The sequence below is a fragment of the Chrysemys picta genome, chromosome 2, assembly GCF_011386835.1.
Source record: "Chrysemys picta bellii isolate R12L10 chromosome 2, ASM1138683v2, whole genome shotgun sequence".
In the NCBI taxonomy this organism is placed as follows: domain Eukaryota; kingdom Metazoa; phylum Chordata; order Testudines; family Emydidae; genus Chrysemys; species Chrysemys picta.
In genome coordinates, this window is record NC_088792.1 from 78,093,578 (window position 1) to 78,105,924 (window position 12,347).

Sequence of the window (12,347 nt, forward strand, 5' to 3'; positions counted from 1 at the left end):
TCCCTTTCCCTCCCCCACGTCTGAGGGCTGGGGCGGGGACTTTATTTCGAAAGCCAAGCAAGTGTCCCGTCTCTGCCCATCTCCTGTTTAGCGCTGAAACTTTCTTGTCCCTGGAAAATCCCAGCCCACAACCACGTCTCCCGCCTTTAGCCTTGCGCGCCCTGCCCCGCTCGGGCTCTGCCTGCGCCCGCCCCTCACCCAAAGCCCCCGCGCCGCCGGCTGAAGGGCGGGGCGCGCTACTCTGCCTCCTGCCCGGGGGCCGGGCCGCCCGCCCCGCCCTCTGCGGGGCTGACCAGCCCCGGAGCCAGCCGCCAGGAGGAAGGAGCCGTCGCCGCTTGAGCGCGGAGCGATGTCTCACGGGGCCCGGGTGATCCGGACGGGCTCCAGCAGCGGGGGCCCCGGCAGCTCCTCCTGCCCGCCGCCCCCGGGGCCGGAGCCCGGGCTGCTGGACGGCGGCTACGCCCGCTCCTGCTCGGCGATACTGAAGGTCGCCCAGATGGTAAGGAAGGTGCCGGGCCGGGGAGCAGCAGCCCCCGGGAGGGACCCAGCTAGCGGGCTCGGTTCCCGCGGAGCATCCCGAGGGAGGCGCCATGTTCCCCTCTCTCCCCCCCCCTGCAAGCCGAGGCGGCTCCTGCTGTCTCCGTGCCGAGCCCCAGCGACTGCAGCTCCGCTCTGGCTGGGCTCCGCTGGGGCCCCTCGCGCCCGCGTGGTTTCTCGTCCCCTGGCCTGCCCCGGCCACAGTCTCAGAGGTGAGGGCAAGAAACCCGGAACGAGCAGCCGCTGGGGGAAGTTTCTTCCTGAGCCCGGGGACTAACTTGTGCTGTGGGCTGGAGAGTATAAATGCAATAAGTCATATTCCTAGCTACCCTACAATAGCAAACATGCAAAATGGGAACTGCCTGCCTAGGCAGGAGTACTGTGGAAAGGGATCTGGGGTTACAGTGGATCACAAGAGAAATATGAATCAACAATGTAACACTGTTGCAAAAAAAATATATAAAAAAAAGCCAACATAGTTCTGGTATGGATCAGCAGGAGTGTCGTCAGCAAGACGCAAAGTAATTCTTCTGCTCTATTCCGGGCTGATAATGTCTCAGCTGGCATATTGTGTCCACTTTTGGGGGCCACCTTTCAGGAAAGATGTAGACAAACTGGAGAAAGTGCAGAGGAGAGTAACAAAAATGTTTAAAGGTCTAGAAAATGTGACCTATGAGGAACAATTGAAATTCCTGTGTTTGTTTAGTCTGGAAAAGAGAAGACTGAGGGGTGACAACAGTTTTCAAGTACATAAAAGGTTGCTGCAAGGAGGAGGATGAAAAATTATTGTTGTTAGTCTCTGAAGATAGGACAAAAAGAAATGGGCTTAAATTGCAGCAGGGGAGGTTTAGGTTGGACATTAGGAAAATCTTCCTATTCCTGTCAAGGTGGTTAAGCACTGGAAAAATTGCCTAGGGAGGTTGTGGAATCTCCATCATTGGAGGTTTTTAAGAACAGGTTAAACAAACACCCAGTAGTCCTGCATTTACCTAGTCCTGCCTTGAGTGCAGGAGACTGTACTAGATGACCTATCGACGTCTCTTCCAGTCCTACATTTCTATGATTCTATGTAGCAGGAGAAGCATCTCTTGGCCACATAACTGGCCTCTCCTTCTCTCACCCCCTAATTGCCTCCTTTGGATGGTCACTAGAAATGTTCTGTTGCATTTAAAAATCCAAAGCCTTTCAAATTACATACTGCTGTGGGGTTCACACACCCTGCACGTAGTCCTGTTTGGGTCTGGATTCCAAGCACTACAAGATGGGGTCATTTTCAGACTCCGGTTCTGGAATCCTATGCCTCATTCCATAGATCCTCAACCTCCCTTGGACTTGAAGAAAACCATTTGGGGCACTCACTGTTACTTTATTAACTTGCATTTTTGTGGCACCTAGAAACCCAGTCATGGACCAGGACCCTGCAGTGGCCAACCCTTTTACAGAATTCTTGTTCTTAGGCATTCAGCTGTAAATTTAGCTGAGATAATGAGGGATTATTTTTTAGTTACTCTTTTACATATTTGGAAATAAATTTGTTTGTTTATTTTGTTACTGATTCGCCTGGGTTGTTATTTAACTACAGGATATTGTGTGAATTTTTATTCTTGGTTTTATAAAGAAAAAAAGACATCTTGTTCTTGTGAAACTCAAATTTACTGTCAATTAAAACAGTCTTTTTGATTTTTCTAAAGCATATGATACAAAGGCATATTCAGATTATATACCTAGAATAGCAACATTTATGAACAGTGTTTTATGTTCCACCTAACGTCTTGGCTAGAATAAGTTTTTAGGAGATGAAGTGACTTGCTGAAAAACACAGTGCTAAATTCAAAGTAAAAGCTAAGAACTGTAATGTTCCATATCACGGCAGAATGAAATCAAAGCAGTGAGTTTGATTTTCAGAAGTAATTTGAGCATTCAACCTCACAACTCCCATTAATTTCAGTGGGAGTTATGTAGCTTAATTTATCAGTTGCCTTTGAAAATTGCAATCTGTAACTCAGGTTAAACAAACTCCTGTCAGGAATGGTCTAATTATGCTTCAGTGCAGGGGGATGGACTAGATGAGCTCTTGAAGTCCCTTCCAGTCCTAGTTCCGATTTTCTATGATTCTGTATTGAGACAGGTAACTGAACATTAGTGGGGCATATATGTATTCAATGAGTATCATACCTTGGTCACTAAACTCCAAAGTCCTCTCCCACAGTGAGTTGGGATCACTGTATAAGATCTGTTTTCTAGTGCACTCTCTTTTCTTTGGCTTGTTTTCCCCAAACTCTGATAGTGGGGGTTATCCACAGGATATGACGACATTCTTTGCGTGTTATCATGGTGTACAGTGGCTGAGACTATCAGAATTAAAGCAGGCAGTTTGCTGCAGTGACTTTAACAAGACACAGCAAACCTTCTTGGATTGAAAGTGGTGTCATTTATCACTCTTGAGGTAACTGTGAAACTACCAAGTTAAAGAAAGATCAGTTGGCTTCCGAGCAAATCATGAAAATGAACTGTTTCTATTTCCTTCAGACGATTTGCTTGTCAGCTTCGCTGTTAGTGTGAGCGGTAGAGGTGACCTCAGGAATCTATTGAGCTTTGGACAGTTGAGTCTCTTTCTGAAGTGGTGTCATGATGCTAAATAAACTTGAATCCATTCTGTTGAAAGATTACTTACTAGGGCAGGGGTCGGCAACCTTCGACACTCGGCCCATCAGGGTAATCTGCTGGCGGGCCGCGAGACAGTTTCTTTACGTTGACCGTCCGCAGGCACGGCCTCCCGCAGCTCCCAGTGGCTGCGGTTCTCTGTTCCCGGCCAATGGGAGCTGCGAGAAGCAGCAGACAGCATGTCCCCGCGCCGCTTCCCGCAGCTCCCATTGGCCAGGAATGGTGAACTACGGCCACTGGGAGCTGCAGGGTGCCGCGCCTGTGGACAATCAACGTAAACAAAATTTATCGTGGCCTGCCAGCAGACATTACTCTGATGGGCCATGTGCTGAAGGTTGCCAACCCCTGTGCTAAGGTTAGAAATAACCAGAACAATCTGTTCTGAATGAGCAACTCCAGCCAATGAAATATTCTCTCTGCTAAACTTTTTTTTTTTTAAAGTCATATTATCTCGTCTCATAAAATAGTCCCATTGTGCATAGGCGTGACTCTGTGGGTGCTCCAGGGCTGGAGCACCCACGGAAAAAAATTGGTGGGTGCTCAGCACCCACCGGCAGCGCCCCGCCTTCCCTGCTCCAGCTTACCTCCGCGAGCACGCCACCGCGTCCTGCTTCTCTTCCTCCCTCCCAGTGCTTGCACCGCGAAACAGCTGATTCACGAGGGAGGGGGGAGAAAGGGGAACACGGCATGCTGGGGGAAGAGGCGGGGCCAGGGTGGGGATTTGGGGAAGGGATCCAATAGGGGCAGGGAGGGGCGGAGTTAGGGCAGGGACTTTGGGGATGGGGTTGGAATGGGGGCGGGGCCAGGGGCGGGGAAAGGGATGGTGAGGTACGGGCATCCACTGGCGCTGGAGAAAGTTGCCGCCTATGCCATTGTGTCCATGAAGTTATTCATGATGCCATTTAATTCACGCCGTAGTAAGTTTTTGCAGGATTGGGACCTGAGTTTGTAAAGCACTGTATACAGTGGAGTGATATATATTCCTTAATTAATTATACAGGGATAAATTACAATACTGGTATAGTAGCAGTCTGTTCAGTGATAGAAGTGTTATGCCATTGGAGGCGAAAGATGGGTATAATGCCCTATGGGAGCACCATGCTTACTGGGAGCACTTGCTGTATCCTTTTTGAAGGTATACCACAGGGGTCTCAAACACGTGGCCTGTGGGACTCTTTCGTGCGGGTTGCCAAGCTCTCCACGCCCCCCCACCCCTCTGCCTACCCTGTGGCGCTGTGAGTAGAGGGCTCCGTGCTCTCGCTTCCAGGCACTGCCTCCCGCAGCTCCCATTGGCTGGGAAAGGGGAACCGTGGCCAATGGGAACTTTGGCAGAGGTACCTGGAGGAGCAAGAGCAGCACATGGCGTCATTCTCTCCCCCTTCCCCCCGGGACTCCGGCTGCTTCCTGGAGCAGAGCGGGGCCGGGCCAGGGCAGGCAGGCAGGGAGCCTGCCCTGGCCATGGTGCATGGTGCTGCCACCCTAGAGCCGCCCTAGGTAAGCGGCGCCGGGCCGGAGCCCGCACCCCAACCCCCTGTCGGGAGCCCATGCCACACCCAGCACCCCAACCCCCTGCTGCACCTCTCACCCCTCCTGTACCCCACACCCCAATTCCCTGCCCTGAGCCCCCTGCCATACCCTGCACACCTCCTGCACCTCAACTCCCTGCCTTGAGCCCCCATCACACCCCGCACTCCTCCTGCATCCCCTGGGGGCAGGGAAGGGGCAGAGGTGGGGTGAGGACTTCGGGGAAGGGGTTGGAATGGGGGCAAGGAAAGGGCGGGAAGGGGTGGGGCAGGGGCGGGTCCTCATGGAAGGGGTGGAGTGGGGGCGGGGCCAGGGGCAGCAAGGGGTAGGTGTCAGTGATGTGGCCCTCGGGCCAATGCACTAGTCCTCATGCGGCCCTTGTGGTCATTTGAGTTTGAGACCCCTGGTCTACCATGTGCACTCCCACTGACTGGCCCTCTGAATGCTGGCATTTATGCAATGAAAACACAGCTCTGGCCATGTCTCTGCTTTGCCAGGCACTCTTCTCTGGACAAAAAGTAAACAAAATGAAAAGGAGAGAGAAATGTTTACTTTCATTTTTAATATACGGTAACCTTAGATGCTCCTTGTAATGCTAGCAAGGAAAAATTCAGAGAGCAGTAGTGTGGTTTTTTGTTTTTTAAGATTCTAGTGTCTCTTTAATATATATAAAATAATTAAAAATAATTCTAGTACATCACCTGAATGTGCTGCAAGTCATAAACACACTGGAAAGAGAAGAGGGACCTCTTTATGGCATCCCTCTGCCATGTATGCTTTTTCAGCTGTTGCTTTCTGTTAAAGATTTTAAAACAAACCAACAAGATCAGGTTTAATAGAGGTTTGAAAGCCTGATTGGCAATCTGAATATTATTACATTGTTGTGACTACTGGCTTGCAGTCAATTTGAAGATAAAGGATTATTCTGCTACAGGTCTCAAAGCACTCACGGTCATCTGTGGTGGTTAACCTGGACTGAAATAGGAAGTAACAAAAGTGTGTTTCCCGTCTATAAGATTACTGGAAATTGTGCTACTTTTCCACTATATAATTTCTCTAATCTTGCAAAAGAATTACAACTCCAAAGAGGGAACAAACATTGTACAGTAGGTCCTAGATTTTTGTTGTTTAAAGGGACATTCTACAGAAATATACTTCTACTTGAAAATCTTTTACCTTATGAGTATTACATGTAACATTTTAGGCCCTGATCCTGTAAGTTTATATTCATGGGTGGTCCTTGTTCTGCATGGAGTCCCTGGGATCTGCCCATGTGTCTGAGCTTTCAGGATCATGGTCTAAAACTGATATAACTGAAAGAGAGTAAGGGGGAAATATTTCTCTATTTTTCAGTTTGTTTACTTTGTGCACTTGACAGCATTTTTTTTATAGTCAGTTTCTCTTATATGGTAAAAAAAAGTCAGTTTCCTGATATGTAAAAGGCCCATCATTTTTTGTGATGGGCCTTTTACATATCAACAGGAAAGAGAGAAACCTTTTTTTTTTTTTTTTTTTTTGTAAATTTTATTTTAATATGAGCATGTGATTGTAAAACCACAAGTGTTGAGAAGGGAACGCTATTCTTTTAAAAGTGACCAGATTCCATACTGATGATGTCACTTTAGTAGAAGTTTATATCCAAAAGTTAATCATGAAAAAAGCAGATTATAACTTGATGGTGGGGAAATAGCTCACATTCTAAATAGCTGGATTTTATATTTTTTACATCTCAAAATTGCCAAGACATCTTTGGCAAAAGTGACTATGTTGAATTCACACACACAACACTGTTGTGTTTCCCAGCTAGTTCTGTAGCAGCAGTATGCTCACAGTGTGTCTCTACACTAGAGAGATGAACCGTTTGTAACTGAATCAGCTTGGCAAAACCGTTTTGAGTGTAAACTCTTCAGTGCTCCACACTAACCATGCTGGTTTTTGTTTAAGAACCCTTGAATGTTTGCCCCATGTCTGTGCTAGGTGAGATGCAATAACCTCAAGGCACCTATCCTGCATTTCCTGTCACAGCTCCCAGAAGCTGGATCCTGGGAGACCTTGAAAGGCCACCAGTGCACTGTGGGACAGTAGTGTGAATCTGCATCCCCAGTGGCACTGTAATAATTCAGAGTGAAATTATGTCTAATACAAATAGTTCTTGGAAGCTACATAATTTGGCTGAGCACGTCTGTGTATGGACCTCACGAGTTTAACTTGTATTCTAGGGAGTTAGAACAGTTCTTGGAACAGTACATTTGTCTAAAGGAGGCCACAGACACTGGGCCAGATTTTGGCCTCCATGGAAGCCCATATATGCCAACTCGGTGGGCAGCAAAGCTAGTATAAAACCAGTTTAAGGGGATTCCTCAGTTGCGTAGGGCCAGTGGAATGGCTTTGATTGCACTACCATCACAAAGCTCCATGGTGCAGGGGTATGCTAGAGTGTGGTGCACCAAGGGAGGAAGAAGACATGGCCAGAGCTGTTGTGTACATAGGCCACAGTAACATAGCATAAATTAGCGTAGCCCTTGGGGCCACTCTGGTTTACGCCAGGGCCAGCTCTGTTCCCAAGCTGTCTATAGAGTCTGAGAAGTGTGAAGGTGGCAGACAGAAGTCCCCTCTGGGCAAAGTCAAACTGAGCTTGGCCCCAACCCAGAATCCAGGCTGTTATTCCCATGACAGAGACGTTGTTCCTGAGTAGACAAAACCTGTTGTAGAATGATAAGAGACTGTAAACTGAAGTTGTGCTTAAGCTAAAAACAGTGATGATATTTTCAGCTCAATCTGAACCAGGAAAAAAATCAATCCTTACTAGATGGAAAAGAACAAAATCAATAGGGAACACAATTATCTTTTCAAGGTTCTGGAAGAGTTTTACAAACAATCCTGAGGTAAAAAAATAATAGAACCAATAAAAAAAAATGACCGGACAGCTTCCTTTTTTAACTCCTTGGAAAAGCACTAATCCAATAACAAAATACATAGCTTTCCTGTTGTGTAGATATGTAGTTTCCAAGTTTTCTGTCTTGACAAAAGCAATTATGTGCTTGATATTTGAACTGTGAACAAGGCACCCTCTAATTCTAATAAAAGTAATCTTAGCTTGGTTTATAACTTTACTATAAAGTGTTCTGAAAATTGTAGGGTGTGTGTGTGTAATTTACACATACACAAAAGCTATGTTAAGAGAACATTAAGTTTGCAAAGTGAAGCACTCAAAAGTTAGGAAATGCCAGAGTTAAGGAGGCTTGTACAATGTTGATTCAGCCCCCTTCTGTGTGTTCACTGACAGTCTTTAATTATGTGATCACATACTATTTTTCTCACAGGACTGCTGTCTCATTCAGTGCACAGGATGGATGGTGCTTACTGAGCAACTATTAAATATTTTGTTTTCTCCTCAGTCAGTGTATGGCCCCCAGGCCTTATTAATTGCACACTATTCAGCACTTCTGCAAATCAGACCCCAGGGTCTTAAGCAGGGCCAGCCTTAGAGAAAATGGCACCCTGGGCAAACTTTTATTTTGGCACCCTCCCATCACTCCTGGCCCCCACAGTCTCCCTGGGATTCCCCTCCCCCATCACCTTTTTGCCCTGCTGCCTCCCCCAGTGTTTAATTTGTATTGAAAGAAATGCCAGAGGCTAGAGCTCAGCCCTGGCACAAATTAAGCACTGGCAGGGCAGCCTGATACTGGCGGGTGCTAGCCAGGCACCAAGCTCTGAAGGCAACACCACCACCAGCAGTGGCAGCGCAGAAGTAAGGATGGCATGGTATATGGTGTATTGCAACCTTTCTGCTGTTGCTGCGGCTTGTGGTGCATGGTGCTTGGCATGTGGCTCGAGGTGGGCTTTGCACTGTCACACTGGGGCTGCATCTTGCCAGAGTCCATGGCCCTCTTGCAGCCCTTTGGCCATTCCTGTCCCACCCAAGACACCATTTCAGATTTGGGGGGGGCTGGGAGGAAACTTTAGCCATGGTTCCAGGGACTACTTAGACACCTGAAAACTCTAGGGTTTTTGCAGATAATAACTTAGGAATTAGCTGACAGAAGCACTGTATCTAATTGTTATGTAAGGAAAGAAAAAATATATACAAACTCCAGTTAAAGCCATGTTCAAAGTTTATATATAAATTTAGAACAATCAGGAGATAACACAGCAAGATATTCCCGATCCCAAGCCTTGAGCTATCAGTTCTGGAGCTTTAACACAGATATCAGAAACACACATTGGATACTTTGTATACTATCTTTAGTAGAGATAAATAAAAATTAATAAAATCTGGTTACTTTCTCTAACAGACACACTCTGTATTATTGCCATTATCTACTCTATTTTATTCAATTGTCTTTCACTAAAAACATAATTTTAACATGTGATTAAGGTTTTTGCTCTTTTATTAAGAAAGGGAATTTATTTTTCTAATTATTTTGGCATTTATGTTTACCAATCACAATCATGTATGTGACTCACTAATATTTGACTCCAGAATTACTATTGGTATCATAGTTGGAAGTGCATTTATTTTCGTGCCAATTTGAAGTTATTTTACAGATATAGCTAAAAATACATTTGAAAATAAACAACTTTCATTTTCCCAGTGTCCAAAGTTGTGCATTTAACTAATGTTTTTTTAAACTGGCACTGCTAAGGTTAGTACAAGCTAAAGTTACATTCTAGGAGGATACTATTATTTGATTGTACTACTTTAAATAATTAATGACAAAGCACAATATGATAATAAAAGTAATAATGATAATTACTCCAGCCAGGACAGGTTAGGCATTTTAGAACTCACTACTCAAAGAATTAAATGTAAGCATAAGAGAGAAATAAAATTATGAAATGCATAGACCAGTCAAAAAACTAAAACAACAGCACTTGGAAAGAATAAAATTACAGAGAATATGTGTGCACTGCAGGAAGTAACAACAATAATATAGGTATATGTTGGGGTGTGTGTGTGTGAAAGAGGTCTGGGGGAGTGTGTGAGCTGGGAGAGTGTGAGAGACACCGTGTGCTGCCTCTTTAAGAGAGCGGCACTCACCAGTCTGAACGAAAGCTCCTTCAGTCACAGCAGCAGCATCTGCCAGCAACTCTGTCCCTCTCTTCGTGACCCCTTGGCTCCACATGCCCCCCTCGCTCTGTGGAGATGGGGTACATGGGTGTGGGGGCAGAGGACACCCTGACATCAGTGCCCCCGCTCCCTCCCTTCCTGCCTCCTTCCTTACAGCAAATAGGAAGCTCCCAGGAGCAACTGGCTGGGGGGGCTCCAAGGCAGCGGGCAGGAGCATGGGGCTGCAGATGCTAGCAGAGCAGCAGGGGGAGGGGCACCCCTGCTCCAGAGGCTTCCCGTTTATAACGATGCCCGGGGCTTTGGCCCAGTTTGTCCATGCCTAAGGCCGGCCCTGGAGTCAGGCAATCAGAAAATGAGGCACTCACATTTAGTGACCGCCTGTGAAAAGTTTGGCATAAGCAACTTGCCCAGCATCACACAGGAACTTTATGGCAGAGGGAGGGATAGAATCCAGTTCCCCAGGCAGCATCCAACTGCGTTAACCATGAGGCTATCCTTTCTCTTTCTGCCACCCCCTGCCTCATTATCAAGCACCACACAGGATCAGGCCTTTTGCTTCTGGGTGCTAGATATCATGAAAATCCTCATTTGAAATTTCCATCCTGCTTCAAGATATATTAATCATAAAAATAACTTCAGTGATTGAAAATTAAACAAGTTAGATTGTAAGCTCCTCTGGACAGAGACCTTGTGTCTATATTTTTGTCAATAAAGTGTGAAAGTCTTCTATATCTGAACCCAATGACCATTTATTTGCAGGTTGTCTATCACACAGCTTTCTATGCAGAGCTGCTTGCTTTTAAAGGGGGGTAGGAGATGCTGAAGCTAGCAGGCTGATCTGCACAGAAGAGGATGTGGGTATGTGTGTGTGTGTGTGTGTTTACTTATGTCGTAATAAAAAGAGATGTCAGAAAACTCTTTTTGTTTAGTGATCTGTACTGTGGTTAGGAGCATGGTATCTGAGCACTTTTTTGTCTTAAAAAAAAAAAAAACTTCTAAAGAGAGAGGACTGCAGAATTCCTTTTGGGTTCTCCTGTTAAGCTCATCCTTCTTCTTTCCATCAGTATGGCTTATGATTTTGTTGTTGTTGTTGTTTCTGGTTATATAGGGAAGTCAAAAAGGGAAAGCTAGCAAGAACAGATAGAAAAGCACCTACATGAAGTGAGAGAAAGGGAGGGCCTTCTGGTTAAGGCACAGATTTGGGAGGTTAGGAGAGCTGGATTCTACTGCTGCCTTTGCCACTAACTGTAGCATTGTTCAAGTCCCTTACTGTCTCTGTTCCCAATGTGATTTCTTTCTTTGTCTCTTCTGAAATAATTAGCTGTAGTGCTGCCGGCCGGGCACTTCCCTTCCCGGGCTCCAGCTACTCTGCTCCGGCGGCGCAGGGTCCGGAGGCAAGGGGGGCTGCCCGAAGCCGGTAGCGCTGGCTCGGGCAGCTTGGCTCTTAAACAGAGCCAAAGTCTGAGGCTAGGTCTACACTACCCGCCTGAATCGGCGGGTAGAAATTGACCTCTCGGGGATCGATTTATTGCGTCCCATCGGGACGCGACAATCGATCCCCGAATCGGCGCTCTTACTCCACCAGCGGAGGTGGGAGTAAGCGCCGCCAACAGAAGGCCGCAGAAGTCGATTTTGCCGCCGTCCTCACAGCGGGGTAAGTCGGCTGCGATACGTCGAATTCAGCTACGCTATTCACGTAGCTGAATTTGCGTATCTTAAATCGACTCCCCCCTGTAGTGTAGATGTACCCTGAGTCAGGGGAGGAGCAGAGCAGCTGGAGCCCGGGAGGGGAAGTGCCCGGCCAGGGGCGCAGGGTCTGGAGGCAAAGGGGCTGCCCGAAGCCCGAGCACTACCGGCTTCATGGTTTGCTGGGCAGCCTCCAGACCCTGCGCCCCCGGCTGGGCGCTTCCCCTCCCGGGCTCCAAGTGCGCTGGGGAAGCGCCCAGCCGGGGGCGCAGGGTCTGGAGGTTGCCCGGCAAACCGTGAAGCCAGTAGCGCTCGGGCAGCCCTTTTCGCTTGGCTGGGAGGGAGGTGGGGGAGTTAGGGAGGGGACTTTGGGGAAGGGGCGGGACCCGGGGTGGGGAAGGGGCGGGGCCAGGGCCTGTGGAGTGTCCTCTTTTTATTTTTTAAATATGGTAACCCTAAAATAGTCTCATGAGCTTTGCATGCATTTCTGATGCTCCCTGTATTATTTTGGTTAGGCTTCCAAATCTTAAGCTGTAGTAAGACATACCTTTCCCGTCAAAAGAAGCTCAGCAGGAAATATTGCTTTCCCATCCATGTAGTAAAAGGAAATCCTAATCACTCAATCATACAGAACTAAACATTGCTGTATTGAATGACTTGCTTCGAGCTACTCAATCTACATTTTAAATCTTGGCCTTGGAGGTGATTGAAATAAATCTTCTAATTCTTTCCAACAAAATATAAGTGACTTTGCCACACAACAGGTAGTTCTGTTCTCCTACAGAAGGGTGGGGGGAATTGAAGGTGTGCCGAAATGTTGAGACATTAAACCTGTCTTTTGATCCTTGGTGTATACTATGGTTCT

General features: G+C 47.0%; 1 protein-coding gene across 2 annotated transcripts in view; it reads left to right on the top strand.

The window, feature by feature from the left end:
• The first annotated feature begins 201 nt into the window (after positions 1-201).
• CMTM7 (CKLF like MARVEL transmembrane domain containing 7) overlaps positions 202-12,347 on the top strand; it is a 35,266-nt gene continuing 23,120 nt past the window's right edge. For both annotated transcript variants that reach the window (XR_010598347.1, XM_024107474.3), the window contains exon 1: positions 202-499. Coding sequence is in view for 1 of the 2 variants with exons in the window: in XM_024107474.3 (XP_023963242.2) it covers positions 350-499 (150 nt within the window). In the remaining variant the exon portion in view is untranslated. The remainder of the gene's footprint in view (positions 500-12,347) is intronic.